Source organism: Rana temporaria, chromosome 4 (assembly GCF_905171775.1).
Source record: "Rana temporaria chromosome 4, aRanTem1.1, whole genome shotgun sequence".
NCBI classification, from domain to species: domain Eukaryota; kingdom Metazoa; phylum Chordata; class Amphibia; order Anura; family Ranidae; genus Rana; species Rana temporaria.
Window position 1 is genome coordinate 61,533,675 of NC_053492.1, and position 20,787 is coordinate 61,554,461.

The 20,787-nt window shown below is 42.6% G+C and overlaps 2 protein-coding genes across 2 annotated transcripts in view; one reads left to right on the forward strand and one right to left on the reverse strand.

Moving 5' to 3' along the window:
* Nucleotides 1-20,787, reverse strand: part of LOC120936255 (adhesion G protein-coupled receptor F5-like) — a 285,594-nt gene that overhangs the window by 175,085 nt on the left and 89,722 nt on the right. The gene's annotated exons all lie outside the window — the stretch shown is intronic.
* LOC120936256 lies at nt 8,553-11,246 on the forward strand. The gene is made up of 2 exons (XM_040348475.1): nt 8,553-8,643; nt 8,873-11,246. The coding sequence occupies exon 2, from the start codon at nt 10,006-10,008 to the stop codon at nt 11,194-11,196; it is 1,191 nt and encodes a 396-aa protein (XP_040204409.1). The 5' UTR covers nt 8,553-8,643; nt 8,873-10,005; the 3' UTR covers nt 11,197-11,246.

Here is a 20,787-nt window from a genome sequence, read left to right on the forward strand (position 1 = left end):
GCGGCGAGGTACGTCAGAAGTTCGGCCCCCACCTCCTCTCTCCCCCATCCCATGCTGCCGGGCCAGTAAGAGAGCGCAGTGAGCTTTGCGCAGTATGTACTGTAGCTGCTGACTTTTATGTTTGAGGGGGGGGCAGAACACCACTTTAACTAATTAAAAAAAAAGTTGCTAGCAGGTATGGAGTACATTGATATTATTGCCCCCTCTTCTCCCAAACACCAAACCGTTATGAACTACATAAACCCCAAGGGTAGTATTGGGGCATTTTACATTTGTTATGCCTGATGCCGCGTACACATGATCATTTTTCGGCATGAAAAAAACTTTGTTTTTCAAAAACATCATTTAAAATTATCGTGTGTGGGCTTCACATCATTTTTCGGGTTCTGAAAAACGAAAAAAAAAATTCAAACATGCTGCATTTTTTAACGTCGTTATAAATTATGTTGTTTTTCGGGTTGTAAAAAATGATCGTGTGTTGGCTAAAACTATGTAAAAAACCTGCGCATGATCAGAAGCAAGTTATGAGACGGGAGCGCTCGTTCTGGTAAAAGTACCGTTTATAATGGAGTAAGCACATTCATCATGCTGTAACAGACAAAAAAGCGTGAATCGTCTTTTACTAACACGGAATCAGCTAAAGCAGCCCCAAGGCGATTGAAACTTCCCCTTTATAGTGCCGTCATACGTGTTGTACGTCACCGCGCTTTGCTAGATAATTTTTTTAAAACGATGGTGTGTAGACAACATCGTTTTAATGATGAAGTTGGGAAAACTTTGTTTATTCGACATGCTGAAAAACGAAGTTTTTTTTCATGCTAAAAAATTATCGTGTGTACGCGGCATTATACACACGATCGGTTTTCCCGGCGGTAAAAAGTCCAATTGGAAAACCAAGGGGAAAACCGAGAACCTGCCCTACACACGGCTCGGTTTCCCGGCCAAAAGCTCTAATGGCAGTTTTCCTACCAGGAAAACCGGTAAACTGCTCAACACCTGGTAAATTACGGTAAAAGCCATATAGGAAGTGCATTAATTTCACAGGGTTCCTTGACTCTTAAAAGTGTATTAATAAAAAAATGTGCATAGCTATTCATCCATTGAAACTGCATGTAAATGTGTTCTGTGCAAATGGGGCGATATTGATTTCAGGTTATATTCTCTGCAGAGCGCATGTGTGAATGTAGAAAATATCACATTACGACCACTAGATGTAGCAGATGAGCATGCATATTTCCCATGATACCCAGAACCATCTAGTGGCCATAATAGAGAGAATATTTCCTGAGAACATTTGATTTTGAACCAATTATTTATAAATATACCGTTTGATTTTGAACCAATTATTTATAAATATACCGTATTTATCGGCGTATATCGCGCACTTTTTTGCCAAATCGAGGGTGCGCGATATACGCCGATACCGGCTTTCCCGCGCCGAGTTTTGAATACTGCGCCGACATATACCGAGCGCAGTACACTCGGTTATATTCGGCCAGTCTCGGCTTCTTTCGCGGTCACGTTCTGGACATACAGGACGTGAGCGCGACAGTTGCCGAGCCTTCCCGAGTGTACTGCGCTCGGTATATGCTGGCGCAGTATTCAAAACTCGGCGGGGGAAAGGAGCGGGAAGGACGCAAGGACGCCGCAGAAGGACGCCGGACCCGCCAAAGAGGACACCGGACCCGCCGAAGAGGACACCGGACCCGCCGCAGAAGGACACCCGAAGCCGCAGAAGGACGCCGGACCCGCCGAAGGGGACACCCGAAGCCGCAGAAGGACGCCGGACCCGACGAGGCCGCCGATGGACGCCGCGCAAGACACCAAAACTGTAAGTACAAAAATAACTTTTTTTCCACAGGATTGGGGGTCACTTTAGGGGTGCGCGGTATACGCGGGAGCGCGGTATACCGCGATAAATACGGTACTCCTTTTGACTTGTGTTGTAACAAGCAATAGTAAATCACAATCATTGTGTTGGAGTAGTAGGCAGTAAAAAGAGCATGCATAGGTAATAAGAAAAACAAGAGTGTCCTTGTGTAAATACTTACTTACAAAATTAGATTTTAAAAACATTGATGTATATTAATAAGATTATTTAGGGCATGGCACAGTAATCAAAAACATTTAATAAAGCCATTGGAGTATCCTTGTTTAGGCTTCTTAAACCCAGTTCAGGGTTCTTTAGTCTTCCTCTGCTAATAAATGCTTGTAAAGGCCAACCTACTCTACTACAGTGTGTAAGCAGGGGTTAGTCACCCTTTTAGCGAGACCCCTACCCTGGGTGGATATTGTGGGGAGGGCTAGATTAGGCCTTTAAAATCTTGAACTGGAAGATCCTGGGGCAGAGGGTGATGGGAAAAGGCTACCCCAGTATACTGCCATGTAAGCTTGTAGCCCTAGGAATTGAACCCCTCAGGGTAAGCCCAGTACAAGCTCCATTGGAGTACCCACCTATAGCATACCTCCCAACATTTTGAGATAGTAATGAGAGACACCTACTAGCAAGCGTATGTGGACATAGGACACGCCCCCTGCCACACCCTCTTAAAGGAAAATTAACACAAAATAAGTTAATTAAATTCACAAGGGCTTTTTTTACCACTACTATTTCTTTATTTTGGCTTTTAAAATTTACAAAGGCAGCAATTTAGAATTTGGATGAAAGGTTTAGCAATGGGATACACTTTTTGAAAGATAAAGAGTGTATTTTATAGACAACTTTATAGATCAGACAAAAATGAGGGACAAATGAGGAGGAAAGAGGGACAGAGGGACATTGCTCCAAATCAGGGTCAGTCCCTCACAATCAGGGACAGTTGGGAGCTATGCTATAGGGCCATGTGAGAACAATGGAAGAATTGGGCAGCCACCCTGTATTGATGTTGGATGTGCATTGTGCAGAGATATTGATGTCGGGACTAAAGAGTTGGAGGTGAAGTGTGTGTTTTTTCTCCACGTTATAGGAATGTGTATCCTACCTCATTCCTTTGCAGATGGACGGTGGGAGGGGCCCATGGCCATTGCTGGTGGTAAAATGGGGCCCTGCTAACACAATGACTAACACAGGCATTTGGTAAGCATGTGTCTTTGTTCCTATGTATACATCGGGCCCTACAGCATTCAGCCCTATCCAGGCGAAGCCTGCCTCAGACTTTGACAGGCTGCCTACAGCAAGGCTAGACATTGTAACTGGCCCTCCTGGCACACTAAAACACTGAGAGAATGTAATTCAGCTAGATGACCCGTGTGCAAGGGGCCTTAACAAACAGTAAATAGGCTTTTAAAAAAGACCTGGCTGACCTCTGTAGCTGCAGGCAATGTAGAGCAATTTACCTTCAACAATCAGAAAACAAACACTCTCACTTTCGTTTCTTGAGCAGTACCCTATTTTTCTCCTCCTCCCAGCAGAGACTAAACCAAGCTGTACACGTTGATTATTTTTTTTATTTTTTTTTGAATGCTGGTTTTCCAACAGGACTATTCGATAGAAATCATCCATTAGACCGGCTTATGTTGAACAGACAGCTGTACACACATACCAAAATTCAGCTGGTTTCTGCTGAACTGGCCTGTTTTCGGTGTGTGTGTGTGTGTACCCGGCTTTAGCCTGCCAGCCATCTAATCTGTAATGTAAATGTAGCAAGGTCCGAGGCCTCCTTTGATCTAATGAGAACATCCAGGGCCAGGGTTAGCTGATATTCTTCTGTATGTAGTGGGTTGTGAGGCATGGTGGGTGCAGAGTAGTTAAAGTTATTGGGCATCAGACATTTCTCGAATGCAAAAGAAAGTTTATTCTCTTAACAAACTTTAATAGGAGGCCAGCCATGCAGGGAAAGCCATCCAGCAAAACACCACATGTGCAGGAATGCTGTCTCCTATGGTAACAGTCTTTAACAATCCCTAACACAAAGCGTAACAGTTCTTTCACTACAATCGCACCTTGTAGTTCTTCAGCCAACTGAGCTCCCGGTCTCTCACTAGACCCACTGATTCACTGCCACTGAATCCCTTGAACTCCTCCAATCATCACGGTGGTATCTTCCTCAAACGTCACCACCCACCTCTTTGCTGGGTCCCCAGCTTGGCACTCAAGGTACCTCTCAAGCTTCACTCCACTGGCCTACTGGGTCCCTGGTTTGACACACAAGGCTGCTCTGCAAGTGTCACCTCCACTGGCTGCGTCCCTGGCTTGATACCCGATGAGGTTTCCTGATTCTTCACAGTCCCCGGTTGGTGAGAATGGTGCTTCGGTACTTGCTTCAGTTACTCACTGTGGACCCTGGTAATTAGACGGATAGTCCTTTACTGGCGACAGCTTCCCCTCTACCTCTGACACACAACATGTTCTCCGGCCGACGGAACCATCACTTATGGTTGGATTGCAAGCTGCAGTCCCAACCCTACACTGCTCTTGCTTCTGGATAGGCCCTCATACAGTCTTGCAGCCAGATGTTCCCGAGATAGGCCCCATCTCCAGCCTAGCAGCACGGGCAGTACAACACACGTCCACCCAGACAGCCATCCAGGTGGCACAGAACCGAGATCACCTGACTCCACCCAAATATATAGGCTCTCCCAGCAGGCTAATGGATAAAAAAAAACCTGACCTTGCGTTGCCCTTCTCATATCTAGTACCACCAAATACCCAGACACCTAGTGGTAGAAGAGAAAAGTGCAACAAGGCCAAACTTAGGGAGAAATCAATAGATCTCTAACAATCAACCAGGATAATTATTTCTGACAAGTAAATTTGGGAGGAGCAACCCTGCCTAAACTCCAGGGTGCTACATAAATATTAGCAGAGCAAAGTGTTGATACCTGCTTTAACCACTTGACCACTGAGCACTTTAACCCCCTTCCTAACCAGACCAATTTTTAGCTTTTGGTGCTCTCACAATTTGAATGACAATTGCACAGTCATACAACATTGTGCCCATCTGAAATTTTTGTCTTTTTTTCCCCACAAATAGAGCTTTCTTTTGGTGGTATTTGATCACATCTGTGTTTTTTTATTTTTTGCGCTATAAAAGAAAAAACACTGAAAATTCTGTAAAAATTTGAAAAAAATCTTGTTTCTGTCATATTAGCAGGTATTGCAGAGTATTGGGTGGTATTGCAGAGTATTGGGGGGTATTGCAGAGTATGGGGGGTATTGCAGTGTATGGGGGGTATTGTTGTTATTGCAGAGTATTGCGCAGGGATGGATGGCTGGATCTGTGACTGCATTTGTCACAGATCCAGCCCACAGCAGCTGCTGCTGCTTCCGTTCTCCCCCTCTCCTCTCACACTGTACCGATCGGTGAGGAAAGGGAGGAACCGGCGTCATTACATGACGCCGGTTTGTTTACAAGTGATCGCTCCCTTATTTGACGGGGCGATCACAGGGTAAACGGCCGCTATCAGCGGCAATTTACCGCGATCTGTGATGCGCCGGGTCTTCCAGAGGAGGATTCTGGGAGGACGGCAAAGAGGCGCGGTGGCAAAGAGGTTAAATTACTTTTCTGCTTCTGTTGTGAACTTTGAGGATGAATTGCTCCACAGTCTCTGCAGCTTCAGAGATCAGTTGTGGCTTGTTTGAAAGCATATTTACCGCTTGCTAAGAATATGTAAATATTTGATTGTCCATAACCCAGCCACAGTTCTGCATTAATGAGTTTTCTCCGTGAGTTAGATTCTAACATAAGCTATATAGTAAATTACGTGCTAAAACCCACAATCTTTCTTTGGAAAAAGAAGAGGCGCACTATGTCTTAATTTGCATAACATTTTGGAACCCTGCAAAACATTTCTGAATGCTCTAAAACCAAAACTGCTTATAAAACAGTAGCTAAACGTCTAACAAACACTGAGCTTCTGGCATGAATTTAATAGCATTTAAATTGGAACATCTGTGATTAGTCAGCCTAAAAAACTATAATTTCTGAGGCAAGCCTAAACAGTACATGAACCCTAACACTGGCACGTGCAGATAACTCTACAAACAGTGTAAAAATCATGCTCCAAACACTAAAACCCACGTCTCTGGCAATAAAATTAACCCTAAAAAATCTACTGACAGTATTTTAAATGTCAGCTTTTACAGCTCCTTTAGCACATTTTCTTATGGTAAAAATGTAACCTACAACCTGTAACCTACAAAAAACTATAAAAAGGAATTACCTTTTAACTAACCGCTTGTCTACATGGCAATTTAAAAATTTTCCACACAAAATATGCATTTTTTGCAAAAAAAATCTTAAAAATGATACTAAAGGCTATACAGTAGTTTTTTTGTTTGTTTAAAAATAAAGTACACTTACCTACTCTGTGCAATGATGTTGCACCGAAAGGTTCCTTACCTCCTCCTCTGAAAGTCCTCCACCAGTGCTGTTAGCTCCTCCTTCCTCTAGGTACCTCTTTAGCAAGCATGTATGTGTGTGTGCTCCTAGGCACACACTGACAGTAAGCCAAGGCCCTGCTTCCTCCTTGCAGGAGTTTGACCAACAGCAGCAGGAGCCTATGGCTCCACTGCCCTCAGTGTCACCTGTGAGACCAGGAAGTGAGAAGAGTTCCGGTGCTAGCCTGAACCATCAACTATTGATCCAGATCACTGCTGCCAAGGCCTGCTGCAGGAGTGAGGAAGGCAACCTACTGCTACAGCCTACATCATCTTTCCTGCCTGTCTGCTAAAGGACATGAAAGGAGGGCCCCTCCAACCAGGGCTGTTGTTAGAAACTCATATAGCCCACCTGACAGGCCCCCCTGCCAATTACAAAAAAAACAAAACACATTATTGTTATAAGCTGATGGCGCTGCGGGGGATGAGGGGGGAGCCCGGGCACACAGGGGGGAATCAAATGTGGGTAGCCCAGGGAGGGGAGATGGTATAGGAGAACCATTACAGAATAACTCACTGTGTCTGTATCTCTTCCTCCTGCAGCTTAAAGCCGGTGGAAGGGAGTGGGAGAGAAAACCAGCTTTCAGCTGCTGGAGGGAGAGACACAGTGCGTTGTTCTGTAATTGTCCTCCCATACCTCCACACCAATGCCCCTGCTGTCCAGGCCCCCCTGTGTGCCCTGGCCTGGTCGTAATCCCCCTTTTGTTAGCCCTACCTATGTCTTGGCTAGTCGCTGAGGAGATCCCCAGGGAGAGCAGTGAGAGAGTCATGGACTCACAGTTATGCTATTTACTGACATTGTTTATACTGTTCTTTTTTCAAGGAATTGGTGCTTTCTCTTCAGTACACACAGCTGCTATAGCATTATTTTGTTCTACTGAACCAAGCCCACACTTTACTCTCCCTTCTGCTTCATCATTCAACTTGTTGATACTGTATCATAAAGATTCCTACCATCTCCCACCACCGGGTGCAGTATAATAACTACTTACACCACAGACCTATCTTATTCATGAGCGCCAATGTCTTCATGGGCCCCAACTGAGCTGGTAGAAGAGTAATGCTAAGGACTGTATTCAGGTTATTTGATCCTGAGGGCAGATCTGCATTTGAACTTAATGTGGAGTTCCAACCAAAAGTGGAACCTCCGCTTATCTGCTGTCTCTCCCCGTATTCGTATTGTTTGCATAAGATAGAAATCATTCCATATGAGCATGACTGTAGGTTGTGCTCCCATGATTGTTTTAAAGAGTCATTGACTTTTCGGACATTCGGAACCTTTCCACGTTTTAGGTGCTTCAATGCACCATCTCGTGGTCGATCGCCCTTATAGAAACCAAACTAATTTAAATTGAATAACTGTGCAATTGATTGTCTATTTTTCCATGTTATATATTATATTCCTTTGCTTCATTGTAAAAATTATTAATACTCTTCTTTATATTTTCTTTTTTTTCTATAGTCAGTTGGTTTGGCCCTAACACGTGTATTGGTTCCTACTGTCAGCCATGGCAAACTTCTGTGGGGAAGCATGGGAGGGTCTGATGGCCAAAATCCACTCCTCTCAGAAAGAGGCCAAAATGTCAGATGTAGATCTTGACCGAATTTTTATGCGACTTCAACGCCTTTTGGAGAAGAAGTCTAGAATCTACTGGCACTAAATTTATTTTGAAAAGTACATGGAGAATCACGTGGTCCCCTGGGGACTGAGGATTCAAATTTTTCTGAATGTCTGAAAAGTCAATGACTCTTTAAAACAATCAAGGGAGCACAACCTACAGTCCTGCTCCCATGGAATGATTTCTATCTTATGCAAACAATACGAAACTGAATTGGAACAGATTGATCTACAAATTAGTGCCTGGTACTCAGACTACCTGCCGGCCTCTGCTTCCTCCAGGTTTGCCACCAGGGACAGGGACCTGCGGGCACACCTGGAGGAATACATGCTGGGTATTATTAATACCAAGGAAAGTGAATTTCTAAGGGACAAACTAGCCCATGATAATGGATACGCTTACAAGTGGAACCAAACAACGCCCCCTAAATATACTAAACCTTCCAATTTCGATGTTCCAAAAACTAATACTGAAATGCCAAATACTGTGTCTGCCTATGTCTCTCTCTCACCTAGTACGTCAACCACTTACCATGATTTTTCTCAAGACAGAATTCCCAAGAAGAGGAAAGGTGATCGCACCGCGGCATCTCTGGATTCACTGCACCGTACCTTCGGTCCCTCAGATAGTCGTAAACCACAACCGGTTCGTAACGCACCTTCCAGTACGCACTCGTCTACTCCACTCTATGGTAGATCCTCTACCACTGTTACCACCTCACACTCTTCACTTTTACTGTCTATCGGAGCAAATCCGTCTATCCCTTCTGTACTATCTTCTTCTCTTATCCGTCGAGTAAGCGAACCTTCAATTTCTACTATGTTTCCAGTCAGTGCCCAACACATTGACCCAAAAATAGCCCCTATTTTTTTAGGGAAAAGTCAAGATCACAACCTGATCCTCACCCCTGGAGTTCCCAACCAGGAACCACAGGACTTGAAGTAATCAATCTTTCCTCTGAACCTCTAACTGCAGAGCAGGTTCATGTTCTTAGTTTAGGTTTAACCTTTTGTCGTTCAATAGACATGGATAGATTTCAACTAATCAAGGATACACATCTGTTTGCCAGACGTCTTTTATTTAAAGTTTTGTATGATAAGCCCCAACAATCTGATAATGATGATTTTTTCCTTATGGATTATACGGAATTGGAACTTCGGGCTATGGACGACCTGATGTGTCTATGGGAGGAGGGTAACACAGGTGATGACATCTTACCTATGTCATCGGGAGTTATCGTCCCGGGTGTTACCTTTCCCTTCCTTACAAACCAATCCCAACCTCTGAGCCTTTGTTCAGCAGGTGACTAATGAAATAAAAAATATGGATCTGGCCAATAGAACTAACAAAAACTTGTCTTCAGCTCTACTTAAAGCTTTATCTGACCTACAAAACCACCCGAACTTAGTCATAAAGCCAGCTGATAAGGGTGGAAATGTGGTTGTCATGGATGTCGGGGCATATGAATCTATGTGCCTCGACATCCTTGACAACAAAGACTGGTATAGACCCATTTCTAGGACACTGATTGACAACTTTATGAAAGAGTACATCAATTTAATTTTTGGAGCTTACCAGAGAGGCACTATTGATTTGAGCACTTGGAATTTCTTAAATGTTAAGGAATCTAGAATTCCAACATTCTACGCCTTCCCTAAAGTACATAAGTCTCTTGAACATCCTCCAGGATGACCTATCGTCTCTGGATGTCAGGGTCTGACCGAGAATGCCAGCGCTTTGATAGACAGATATTTGCTTCCCCATGTGATTTATCTTCCCTCCTATGTTAAGGATACGATCAATTTACTTCAAACTATTGATGGAAAATCCATCCCTCCGGGGGCTTGGCTGGTGGCTCTCAATGTAGAGAGCCTTTATAATTCTATACCACATGCGAGGGGTTTGGAGGTCATTTCCATCCAGCTCAAAGCATGTGGTATTACCTTTGATTCATACAATGAGTTTGTTTTAAATTTATTGGAATTTATTTTGACCCGGAACGTATTCATGTTTGGCTCCTCCCACTTCCTCCAGATACAGGGTGTAGCTATGGAGACTAAGTGTGCCCCCAGCTATGCTAACCTGTATCTGGGGGGGTGGGAGAAGGAGATTTTTTCAGATTGTCGCTTGTCTAGCCTGCTCTCGAATGTCATAGCATGGCATAGATATATAGACGACATTCTTATCTTTTGGTCTGGTACCAGGAATGAGCTCACACAGCTAATGGACTTGTTGGCAATTAACTCTTACAATCTAAGGTTCACTATGGAGTGTAGCCAGTCCATGGTGAGCTATCTAGACCTACGGATCCATGTCGACCCGACTGGTCGCCTGCACTCGTCCCTATATCGCAAGCCCTCAGCGGGTAATACCATTCTTCATGTGACCAGCGCACATCCTGAACCTCTCCTAGGCAGTATCCCATATAGTCAGTTTCTCAGACTCAAGAGAAACTGTACTAGGGACACGGACTTTCACATTACAGCTAACGAACTGTACTTGAGATTACATTCCCGAGGTTACAGTCGATCTCTGCTCAAACGTTCCTTCAATAAGGTCATCAAATTGGATCGAAATGCCCTTATCCACTCTACAACAAAAAAACATAAGGATACTTATGTTAGAATTGTAACGCAATTTTCCCAACAACATGTGCAAATGAGAGGGATCTTCAAAAAGTTCTGGCCCTTGCTCACAGCTGACAGCACTATTACAAAATATGTTAAACCCTACCCGGAAATCACCTTCAAGCGAACACCCTCTTTAAGGGACCGTCTTGTAACAAGTCACCACACACGTAGGGATATTCAGATGTCCATCTCTACGGGAACTTTTCCCTGTGGACACTGTGACATTTGCCCCTTCATCAGCAATAACAATGTCACTTTTTTACCAAATGGTAAAACCCATAAACCCAAATTTCGGATTACGTGTCAATCTATAGGTGTTGTTTACTTGGCTAGTTGCCAATGTGGGTGTTTTTACGTTGGCAAAACTAAAAGGCCCTTTCTGAAATGTATTAAAGATCACGTTAACCCGTTGTATAAATGCCTGATGACTACTGCCCTCAACAGACATGTAGGTTGCTTACATGACTTTGATGTTAACTCTATCAGTTTTGCAGCATTGGAACATGTATCCCTGCATGTCCGCGGCGGAGGTATTGATCAGACCTTGTTGCAGCTTGAAACCAAGTAGATACATCTACTTGATGCCGTTAAATTTCCTGGTTTGAATGAGTATATTCGTTTCAAGTTTTTTTATGATAAGTTTGTTATTCTTACGGCATCTGGTGATTTGTCCCCATTTGGGAGTTCTTGTGATCTGGCCATTCTTCCCTCCCACAAATTTTTCAATCTTTTCTTCCCCCTCATATGACTATTGTCTGCCTTTTTTGGCAACTAATAAGCCCCATTTTTTCCATTCTTGGGGTACACTTTGTTTAGGCTAATATAACGGACCAACCCCCATTATCTGGGGTTTATATTAAATATGTGTGCTTCGTTCTGTATAAACGTACATATATTTGCTTTATTTTGATTTTGTTCAATTTGGTATAACTACTCTGTATCTGATGTTTTTTGATATACATTATGTTTATGAAATTTATTGTTGTTATTTCAATAACCCTCTTTCCTGGCTTGGAAATCTGGCTAGGCACAAATACCTATACACAGATCCCCCTGCAAGTGGGATGGATCTCATTTGGTCCCCTTATTGGTCCTGAGTATACCTCCTTTCCCCACCCCCATATATCCCTTTAATTGGTCCCATATGTCATGACCCGGCCATCCCTTGCTTTGGTGCGGCTCTGTGCTCTTAGCTATCTATGGGGTGGGTGGCAGCGGATACATTTGGCTATTGGTTATTATGTGTGCAGCCATTATGGCCGTAGCAATCATTGGAACGAACGTCATATCCCTATTTGCTCAGTTTCTGCGTTTCTGCTTATTTACTTTTGTTCTGTTTCCCCCTCGCCCTTTTTTTTTACTCTGAATATGCCCGCGCCTCTCTGTTTTCCCATCACCTTGCGTTGCGCGCTGGCTATGCATCTATTCGTGTGGCCGCAGGGAATCATGGGGATTGTAGGTGCCCTTTGGCACGCCTGTGACGCAATCACGCCATCGTCAGACACCTTAGGGGGCTATATAAAGCCTTCCCCCTCACAACCTCACCGCTGCTGGCAGGGACACTGAAATCTGGATTTGATTTTTGTGCGGTAAGCTTCGTTTTTTGAAACTTTCACCTATACTGCTGCTATCTTTGGCATCCCATTGAGATAGCATTGGACTTATTCATTCCCCTTTCTTCTCTTTTAAGGAATACTTTTCCATTTTGAAAATTGGGCTATTCTGGTGCTATTGCTGCTACCTATTGCATAATTCCAACTTTGATTCTGCCCTGCAACCAGGTCACCTGGAATTGACTTGTAAGTTCTGTTTTTTCAGTTCTATAAACCCTTGGGTTTTATATAAAACACATGTAAATAGACAGGTGCTGCCATTATTCTTTGTATTCCACTCTGATCAGTGACCTTAATATACTTATTTTCTTTCTTTTAGACACACACTAACTGCTGTTAGTCCAGTGTCCCTGCAATTTTTCTCCTTCTTTTAATTGCCAATTTCCTGAGGTAGGTCCTAACCCACTCCCCATGTTGTGTTATATATTGTGAATAATATTAATACTGTATTTATTGAATCTCTTCGCATTACGTGGATGTGGCCTTTTCCTCATTGTGACTTGTTTTACTGTCCACCTCTAGCCGCTGCTTTGGGTCATTGGATCCGCACCCACCCTGAGGGGACACCTCATCGGGCTGCATGGGGAGCAAAGGGTAGGTCCTTCATCTAGTCTGCCCCATAGGGATATAAATGCCAGCCTGCACTATGTGTGGGGGCGTTTTTTGTGGGGGTCTTGTGGGAGGGATCTTTTGGACCAAACCCTGCGGGACCATGGTTCTTGATGCCTCGCCACATGTCCTAGCCAAACTATATATGATGTAAATCAATGTTTAAAGAGTATATTGTATTCTATGAAATTGATGAAATTGTTAAACTATTTTTGTTCTATTTCTTCAAAACCTTTCACTGAGATGGTCTAGTCTTAAATCCCCTGACGAAGCCAATGATTGGCAAAACTAGTTGGGTAGACTTGATCTTTGACCTGTATCTATATGCATTGCTCCCACAATCTGTTTCGCTCTGTTGTTATACTTGAACCAGATTTTATCTTTTGTAACCAATAAAATGTTCTTATTTTTATAATATTTGATATGTTTGGTTTCTATTTGCTGGCACTGCAATAATCCCATACCTCCAAAATCCCTTCTTTCAATTAAACCAGGGATGAGGTGCCGTATCTTCATTAGGACCATCGACCACTAACCCCTTTTGCTTTCATTATACATTTTCACAAGTACAAAAAAAAAACATGTACAGTGACCAGAAGGATAGAAAGCAGTTAAACAAGTCCATCTCTTCAGCAATGCAAGGACACATAATACAATGTTCACATAGAGCTCATCTGAATTTAAAGTATTAAGAAACAAAAGCATTCCAGCATACACTCATATATGAAAGATACTGTATATGTGAAGATATATATACTGCATAACACAATATTTCACCAATAACTGCATGGGTTGGGACAAAGCCCACAAGAATGCAGTCTAAATTCTACTAACTGAATAAACATATACTGAAGACTACGCATTAAGTTAAAAGTCAACTGTCAGACATAGTATAATAATCTCCAGACAATAATATCCCTATTATATGCCTAGAGATTAGGGGAAAATCCTAGTACAAGCCTGCAGCTAACAGGAGGAGAAATAACATGGGAATGTAGGCTGTACCAAATAAATTAAACTAATACCTATAAATAAAACTCAACATACCAAAAATGTATTTAAATAATTTTATTGATAAATGTATATATATATATATATATATATATATATATATATATATATATATATATATATATTTTTGGTAATAGAAATGACCGCGGCACCTTTATTGGTAAATATATAAATATATATAAATAAATAAATAATCCAATTAATAAATTAAATTCTTAATAAATAAAACTTTCAATATTCAACTTCTTAAAAATAACTTTCCAAACTTAAAATTCTCTCTCAAGATCTCGCTCAGTCATAAAACTCGAGCGAATACCATAAATAATAAATAAATACAAAGTCCCCCCTTGACTTCAAGGGTGACATACCACATAACAGGTGCTGCGACAGGGTGGGGGGGGGAAGGGGCAGCACACCACGCTGTTCCAGGTTACAGCTGGTTGAGGCCTTTAGGGTGCTGAGCTTATATAGCCCCATACACGTGCAATAAGCCCGGGAAAAACGTGACTTCAAAAACCCGGGAAACACGTGACTTCTAAAGCCAGGGAAAACCGTGACTTCAGCCTTCCCGCTCAAAATCACGCTTTTACCGCCCAAAAACAGGCTTCTACCCACCCAAATTACACCTGACAGCCCCAGTGAAGCTGACAGGAAGCCATTTTTTTTTTTTTTTACAGACATATTAAATATTATCTATTATATATTATATATTTAATTATTTATTCTGACAGCCACTCTCCCCATGTTGTGGGCACTAAGTAATGCCCCCTTTTCATTCATGTGCTGCTCGTTCATTGCCTAATCAGCAGGCTGGGGAAGGAGGGGAGACCAGAAGCAAACAGAATTAAGAACATGATTTTCTGCCTTGAGTTTTACATTAAAACAAAAGCCAGTGATCTTGTTAATGATTTTCTACTTTTGTGTTAACTTTATGTAAATATTAAACTTTTACATGCATTCCTTTACTCTTAAGAGAATATCTCAGGGAATACAGGTGAAACTCGAAAAATTACAATATCGTGCAAAAGTTAATTTATTTCACAAATGCAGCTTAAAAGGTGAAACTAATATATGAGATAGACTCATTACATGCAATTCAAGCCGTGATTTATCATAATTGTGATGATTATAGCTTACAGCTCATGAAAACACCAAATCCACAATCTCAGAAAATTAGAATATTACATGCAATCAATAAAACAAGGATTGTACATAGAACAATATCGAACCTCTGAAAAGTATAAGCTTGCATATGTACTCATTACTTGGTTTGGGCCGTTTTTGCAGCAATTACTGCCTCAATGCGGTGTGGCATGGAAGCTATCAGCCTGTGGCACTGCTGAGGTGTTATAGAAGACCAGGATGCTTCAATAGTGGCCTTCAGCTCTTCTGCATTATTCGGTCTCATGTCTCTCATCTTTCTCTTGGCAATGCCCCATAGATTCTCTATGGGATTCAGGTCAGGTGAGTTTGCTGGCCAATCAAGCACAGTAATCCCACGGTCATTGAACCAGGTTTTGGTGCTTTTTGCAGTGCGGATAAGTCCTGCTGGAAAATGAAGTCAGCACCCCCATAGAGCTTGTTTGTGGATGGAAGCATGAAGTGCTCCAAAATCTCCTGGCAGACGGCTGTGTTGACCCTGGACTTAATGAAGTACAGTGGACCAAAACCAGCAGATGACATGGCTCCCCAAATCAACACGGACTGTGGAAACTTCACACTGGATTTGCTCTCATCAGAAAAGAGGACTTTGGACCACTGAGCAACAGACCAGGTCTGTTTTTGTTTAGCCCAAGTAAGATGCTTCTGACATTGTTTGTTGTTCAGGAGTGGCTTGACAAGAGGAATACGACATTTGAAGCCCATGTCCAGGATCCGTCTGTGTGTGGTGGCTCTTGATGCACTGACTCCAGCCTCAGTCCACTCCTTGAGAAATTCCCCAACACTTTTGAATGGCCTTTTCCTGACAATCCTCTCCAGGCTGCGGTCATCCCTGCTGCTTGTCTACCTTTTTCTTCCACACTTTTCCCTTCCACATAACTTTCTATTAATGTTCTTTGATACGGCACTTTGGGAACATCCAACTTCTTTTGCAATTACCTTTTGAGGATTTCCCTCCTTATGAAGGGTGTCAATGATGGTTTTCTGCACAACTCTCAGGTCAGCAGTCTTTCCCATGTTTGTGATTGTTACTGAACCAGACTGAGAGACCATTTAAAGGCTCAGGAACCCTTTGCAGGTGTTATGGCTTAATTAGCTTATTAGAGTGGGACACTTTGAGCCTAGAATATTGCACCTTTTCACAATATTCACATTTTCTGAGATTGTGGATTTGGGGTTTTCATGAGCTGTAAGCCATAATTATCACAATTATGACAAATCACGGCTTGAACTATCTCATACACTAGTTTCACCTTTTAAGTTGCATTATGCCGCGTACACATGGTCGTTTTTTGTGATGAAATAAAACAACGTTTTTTATCATGAAACAAAACAAGTTTTCAAACTTCATTTTAAAAAACGACGTTGCCTACACACCATCGTTTTTTCAAAATGCTCTAGCAAAGCGCGGTTACGTTCAGCACGTATGACGGCACTCTGTTCCATTCGAACTCGTGTCATAACTTGCTTCTGAGCATGCGTGGGTTTAAAAACATTGTTTTAAACGTCGTTTTACCCACACACTATCATTTTAAATGACACAAAAAACGACGTTTTGAAAAATGACATAAAAAATTGAAGCATGTTCGAATGTTTTTTTTGTTGTTTTTCAGAAGACATAAAACGACGTTTTCCCCACACACTGTCCTTTTTAAATGATGTTTTTAAAAATTTCGGGTTTTTTCATCACAAAAAACGACCGTGTGTACGCGGCATTAGTGAAATAAATGAACTTTTGTACAATATTCTAATTTTTGTTAAGTTTCACCTGTAAATAAAGAATTGAAATTAATTATCTACATAGTGATGAAGCAAGATCGTAGTCAGTAAAATAATTGTAATGGAAGAAGGTGGTGAGTGAGTGAGTGAGTGAAAAACTTATATAGCGCTACACATGTGAACTGAATCGCCTCTGGGCGCTTGTTTGACCACTTCTTCCTTTGACCTCAAAAGAGATGGGTTTTGATCTTTCTCCTAAAGGCCAAGTGGTTTTCTTCCAACCGCATGGAGGTTGGTAAAGTGTTCCAAAGTCGAGGGCCTTGGACAGCAAATCTTCTTTCTCCTTTGGACTTGTATCTGGTTTTGGGGATTTGGAGTAAATTTTGGTTGGAGGATCGCAGAACGCGATTGGGGTTGTAAGCTTTTATTTTTTCGCATTGATAATTGGGAGCATTTCCCCAAATACATTTATGCGTTAGACAGAGTGCTTTGAAAGTGATTCTGTCTTTCACTGGCAACCAGTGAAGGCTTCTCAGTGAGGGTGAGATTGATTCCCACGTTTTTTCCCAGTCACAAGTCGCGCGGCCGTATTCTGAACGACCTGCAGGCGAGTGATTTGGTACTTTGGGAGTCCGAGGTAAAGGGCATTTGCATAGTCAAGTCTGGAGTTAACAATTGTTTCCACCACGACTGCTATGTCTTCTTTAGGAATAAATGGAATAAGTCTGCGTAGTAGGCGCAGCAGATGGTGCGATCCGCTGACTACTGACCCTATTTGTGCATCCATTGTCATGTAGGTGTCGAAGATGACTCCGAGACTTTTGACTTTGGTGCTAGGGGTGATGATTTTTCCCAGAATGGGCGGAGGTGACCAGGTTGTTGCCAGTTGATTCTTCCGATTGGCGTGAAACAGGAGAAGTTCTGTTTTCGAACCGTTGAGTTTGAGATAACTCTTTGTCATCCAGTTCTCTATCAAAGAGAGGCATTTCTCTAGATCGAGATGATGATCCTTTTTGTTGCAGATGCGAAAATACAATTGTGTGTCATCCGCATAATAGTGGTAGAGCAGCTTTTGGCTGCTGATGATTTCAAAAAGAGGGCGGAGATAGATATTAAACAGCACCGGCGACAGAGGGGATCCTTGAGGGACTCCGCATGATACCGTGCGTTTTTCAGAGGTGAACGGTCCCAGTTGCACTACTTGTGATCGGTTTTCCAAAAAGGAGGAGAACCAGGATAGGTCACATTCCGCGACTTTGGCTACTTCAGCTAGCCGAGTCAGTAATAGTTTGTGGTCTACCGTGGTGAGTCTATACTCTTGTGCCATATGCAGATAATCATTCAGAATCAGAACAGTACACCAACTAAACAAAGGGCCTGATAAACTATCAGTGGTGCGACATTACAATAGTGCAGATTGCACATTTTTTACTACTGTAACAAATAAACAATCATTCACATGCATTGCATGTTCCTGTGGAATGTGGCATGTGCATCAGAAAATCCTTGTTACAATGTGTGCAACGTATAGTTGAAAAAGATTGTATATATTTTTGGCACATGGAAAAAAAGCAGTAGGTGATGCAGGACTCCTTATAAACTATAGTCACTGTGACATAATAGATATCTTGTGAAACTTATGGAAAAAAAAGATATCTTGTGGACTGTTTTTGTGATGATTTTGCACATAAAGTCTTTAAATTTGTACCTGCATTCTAATGCATCTCTTTCCACTGAAGGCACCAAAAGAATGTGTACACCTCTTTTAAATGATTTCATTCAAGTGTTTCCAGTGAAGGGCACTGTCATTGTATCCAAAGACAGTTGTGCAACCCCAAGCTTTGTGGCAATAGTTTTTGGTGAAGTCCCTTCCCTCCTAAGCTAGATCCATAAAGACATAATTTGATGTAGAGGAAATTGAGTGGCCTGCACAAAACTCAGACCTCATCTCTTTTCAACAGATTAGGGGTAAACTGGAAAGCCAATTGCAAGCAAGGTCTTTTTTTCCCCAACACGTGTATCTCACAAAGGCTGTTTTGGGTGAACAAATTCCCATAGACTGACTCCAAAATGGAAAGCTCCTAGAAGAGTAGAGGTTGTTATAGTCAAAAGGATGTGTGTGATAAAAAACCCATATAAAATAATCTCATGCTTCCCCTACACAAACCTGCCGGTCACACCATACCTAAAGGCATTTTATGGTGAAGCTCTTCCTATTCATTCACTAGAATGTCGGGCAATGTTGGTAGAGAATAAAATGGCAATAAAGTTATTTACAGGGTTTTACAGCGCTGGATTTTTATATCGATGCTATCATAATATGTGTAACTTTACACAGGGGCTATTCTCTTCAGCCACAGTTAAATAAAATAAACTGAAAATGGAGACTGGAGATTCCCTTTAACCTCTTGAGTACCAGCCTGCAACGAGTATGTAATGCAAGTTATTTGTGATTTTGACACAATTTTACCCCTGTGTAGAGATGGGAAGGCCTGGAAAACACAAGGGTTTTGAATGGTTATTAAAGGTAACCATCCTCACCTGTGGTCTGTTTTTAATGTGCTTGTAATTAGTGTGTGTGTGTATAAAAGGTCAATGATTTTCTGGACTCCTGACAGACCCTTGCATCTTTCATCCAGTGCTGCACTGAAGTTTCTGGATTCTGAGTCATGGGGAAAGAAAAAGGATCTGCGAAAAAGGTAGTAAACTGTATAAAACAGGAAAGGGATATAAAAAGATATCCAAGGAATTGAGAATGCTAATCAGCAGTGTTCAAACTCTAATCAAGAAGCTGTGGATCGCTGATGTTTTGGGGATGAGCTACAAAGGCACAACAAATTTGGTCAAAATTGTTTTTTAAGATGAATGCAGTATGTTATCAAAAAATACTGGAGGAACATTTGCATTCATCAGCCAGGAAGCTGCGCATGGGATGTACTTGGACATTCCAACATGACAATGATCCAAAACACAAGGCCAAGTCGCAGTGGCGTCAGGAGGAGGGCTGGGGGGGCAAAAGCCGGGTCTTAGGCATGCGCCATTCTATTGTTAGCCCCGAGTGCCGCCGCTGAGTGAGGACCAATCTGATCCCGAGCGCTGCTGAGTGCAGCCGAGTGTGGCCGAGTGAAATAGCAGGTCCCACCTGCTGGAGCCTGCAGCGCCTATGATGGACGTCCCACTGGTACAATGCCGGGACCACAGGACATGTGACATTCATTATAGGCGCTGCAGGCACCAGAAGGCGGGAATTACAATGCAGTCCCCCACCCCTTTAACCTCTGCAGCAATGCTGGCAGCACTCATATGTCTATTTCCCAAAGACAACGTCTGTATATGGCGCTGAGGATGTGCACTCAACTTCTTTGGTTGACCATGGCAGGCAGGCCTGTTCTGAGTGGAACCTGTACTGTTAAACTGCTGTATGGTCTTGGCCACTGTGCTGCATCTCTGTTTCAGGGTCTTGGCAATCTTCTTATAGCCTAGGCCAGTGATGGCGAACCTTTTTGAGCCTGAGTGCCCAAATAGCGACACAAAATCAACTTATTTATTTTAAAGTGCCAACATGGAATAAAACCGACCAGCGGCACAGTACAGAGGAAGGAACTGATCATCCCTCTGAATGAGCCCTAAGGGACCAAAAATATACAATTCTGCCCAGAAAAAAATGTTTTTGCTTTTTTTTAAAGGAGTGCGTTACACTCAGAATACTGGGATCAGGAATAGATGCATGTTCTCAGAATACTGGGATCAGGGATGGATATATGTGCTCAGAATACTGGTATTAGGGGGGTGATGTGAAGGCCTTTCCCAAAGCAGTGTCCTCTGCCCCTTCACATCCCCCCAGATACACAGCAGTGTCCTCTGTGCCCCCCCTTCCCCCATAGCACTGTCCTACCTGTGTATGTAAAGTCCTCCACATTGCAATGCTTCAGCCTGAGCCCCTGCACAGGAATCCGCTCTCTAAGTCCAGGAAGGGAGGAGTCAGTCTTCTCCTCGGTATCCAGAGGCATCACACGCTGCTTACAATAACCTAACCACTGGGCTGC